The sequence below is a fragment of the Microtus ochrogaster genome, chromosome 8, assembly GCF_000317375.1.
Source record: "Microtus ochrogaster isolate Prairie Vole_2 chromosome 8, MicOch1.0, whole genome shotgun sequence".
NCBI classification, from domain to species: domain Eukaryota; kingdom Metazoa; phylum Chordata; class Mammalia; order Rodentia; family Cricetidae; genus Microtus; species Microtus ochrogaster.
This window is the reverse complement of record NC_022015.1, coordinates 40,907,601-40,909,572: the sequence shown is the minus strand read 5'-3', so window position 1 is coordinate 40,909,572 and position 1,972 is coordinate 40,907,601. Positions and strand designations below refer to the sequence as shown.

Genomic DNA, 1,972 nt, shown 5'->3' with positions numbered 1-1,972 from the left:
CCTGCCTCCTTGGAATCAGACTTGAACTTCCGGTCCCGCCTGTCTCTGCTTTATGTGAGTGGCATCTGGGCCACAAATCTGTCAGTTCACCCACCTAGAGCCAGGGTCTGCAGCCTGCAGTCTGCGCCGGACCTGGCCCACTGCCTTTTTTTGTAAGGCCGTCAAGCTACAAGGGTTTTTCCTTTTGTTTTTGTTTTATTGGTTTTGTTTTTTTGTTAATGGTTGGTTGGAAGGAAAAGGATTCTTTGACCAATTTATAAAATTTAAATGTGTGTGAATAAAAATGAGTCAGAACATAACCAGGTCCCTTTGCTTATACTGTCTATGGTTGAGTTTACATTGTACCAACTGAGTTGAGTAAATTGTGTCCAGAAAATCATGTCTGAGTGTTGTGGTCCACGCCTTTAATCCTGGTACTCAGAAGGCAAGGGCAGGCAGATCTCTATTGAGTTCAATCAAAGTCAGTCAGCCCGGGCTACAAAGTGAAACCCAGTCTCAAAACAAAACAACACGCTTAGCGAGGCTATCTTCAGGGAAACAATAAAGACTGACAGGCCCATGGCACTAGTTTGGGTGTTAAAGAGATAATGGAGAGATACGCAAAGCAGGGTTACCTATTTCGAATGCCCCAAGTCCCAAAAGCTTAAGTTCACTGAATTGCAGATCTGAGGAGGTGTGGCCTCATCACTGGACTACAAACTAGTGCATCATGGGACGACTTAAGGAGGGGGGAGGTGAATGCGGAGGCCAGGCGCGGTGGATTATGGGAGGCGTTACTGAAGCCCGCCGAAGCGGGAGAGTTCGTTCGCTGCCAGGCCCGGGAAACCTGGATGAGCGGGGACAGGCCAGCCCCTCTGTGCCCGGCGCTTGTTCCCTGAGCCCACGGCAGCATGCCGCGCCCCGCATCCGCCGGCCCCGAGAGGCTGAGCGTGCATCGTCTCCCCACAGCCCTGCCATGTCTGGCTGCGAGCTGCCGAGGGGCCTGTGCCCGGACATGTGCCCGGCCTCCGAGCGCGTCCGACGCGAGCGTGAGCGCCGCCTTCACCGGCTGGAGGTGGAGCCGGGAAGCCGTGGGAGCGCGCCCCGAGCCGACCCGCGGCGCGCCGTGAAGGAGTACTGCCGGCCAGCGGCAGGCAAGCCCCGGCCCCCGCCCGGCCTGCTGCGGCCGCCCCCAGTGCTCCTGGCCACCGTGCACTACCTGGCCGTCGAGGTGGCCGGCCGCGCCGACGCGTCGTGCGCGGAGGTGGTGGGCTTCGTGGCCGACCGCCTGCGCGCTGTGCGGCTGGATTTGTCGCTGCAGGGCGTGGGCGACGCGGAAGCGGCGGCGGTGCTGGAGGCCGCGCTGGCCACGCTGCTGGCCGTGGTGGCGCGGCTGCGGCCGGAAGAGGCGCGCGAAGCCGCGGACCCAGTGCTGCTGCAGACGCAGGTTCAGGAGGGCTTCGGCTCGCTGCGGCGCTGCTACGCGAGGGGCGACGCCCCGCACCCCCGCCAGGCCACCTTCCAGGGCCTCTTTCTGCTCTACAATTTGGGTGAGTTGGGGATCCGAGGATTTGGGGAGAGAAGAGTTCTAGCATCAGTGGCGAGGTGTAGCTTAGGACCGTGGCGGCTTGCATCACTCAGCAATAGCTCCTCCTTGAGAAAGTCAGGTCGGAAGAGCCCTCGAGTCCCGACTTGGGACCTCCGACCTGTCAGTCCCAAATTGGGCTATTTTCTCCGTGATAGAGCTGAAGGGAGGTGGACTAGTAATGAGAGAGTTGGCCTAGAAAGCACTTTGGAAACAAAAACTACTCAGTGGGCTGGCCCATGAATGGATCTGACAGAACTTGCTAAAAGTTTTCTGTGGATGAATTATTTATTAAAAAAAAATCCAATGGGCCTGGTGGCAGGCGCCTTTAATCCCCAAATCCCTGCAGATTCCTTTTTTTTGTTTGTTTGTTTGTTTTTTTTGTTTTTCGAGACAGGGTTTCTCTGT

At 57.2% G+C, this 1,972-nt stretch overlaps 1 protein-coding gene across 1 annotated transcript in view; it reads left to right on the top strand.

The window, feature by feature from the left end:
* Positions 1-6: 6 nt before the first annotated feature.
* The window catches only part of Sac3d1 (SAC3 domain containing 1), a 4,238-nt gene continuing 2,272 nt past the window's right edge, over positions 7-1,972 (top strand). Inside the window, exon 1 of the mRNA XM_005351785.2 lies at positions 7-1,529. Within this exon, the coding sequence (XP_005351842.1) occupies positions 710-1,529 (820 nt within the window). The 5' untranslated portion in view covers positions 7-709. The remainder of the gene's footprint in view (positions 1,530-1,972) is intronic.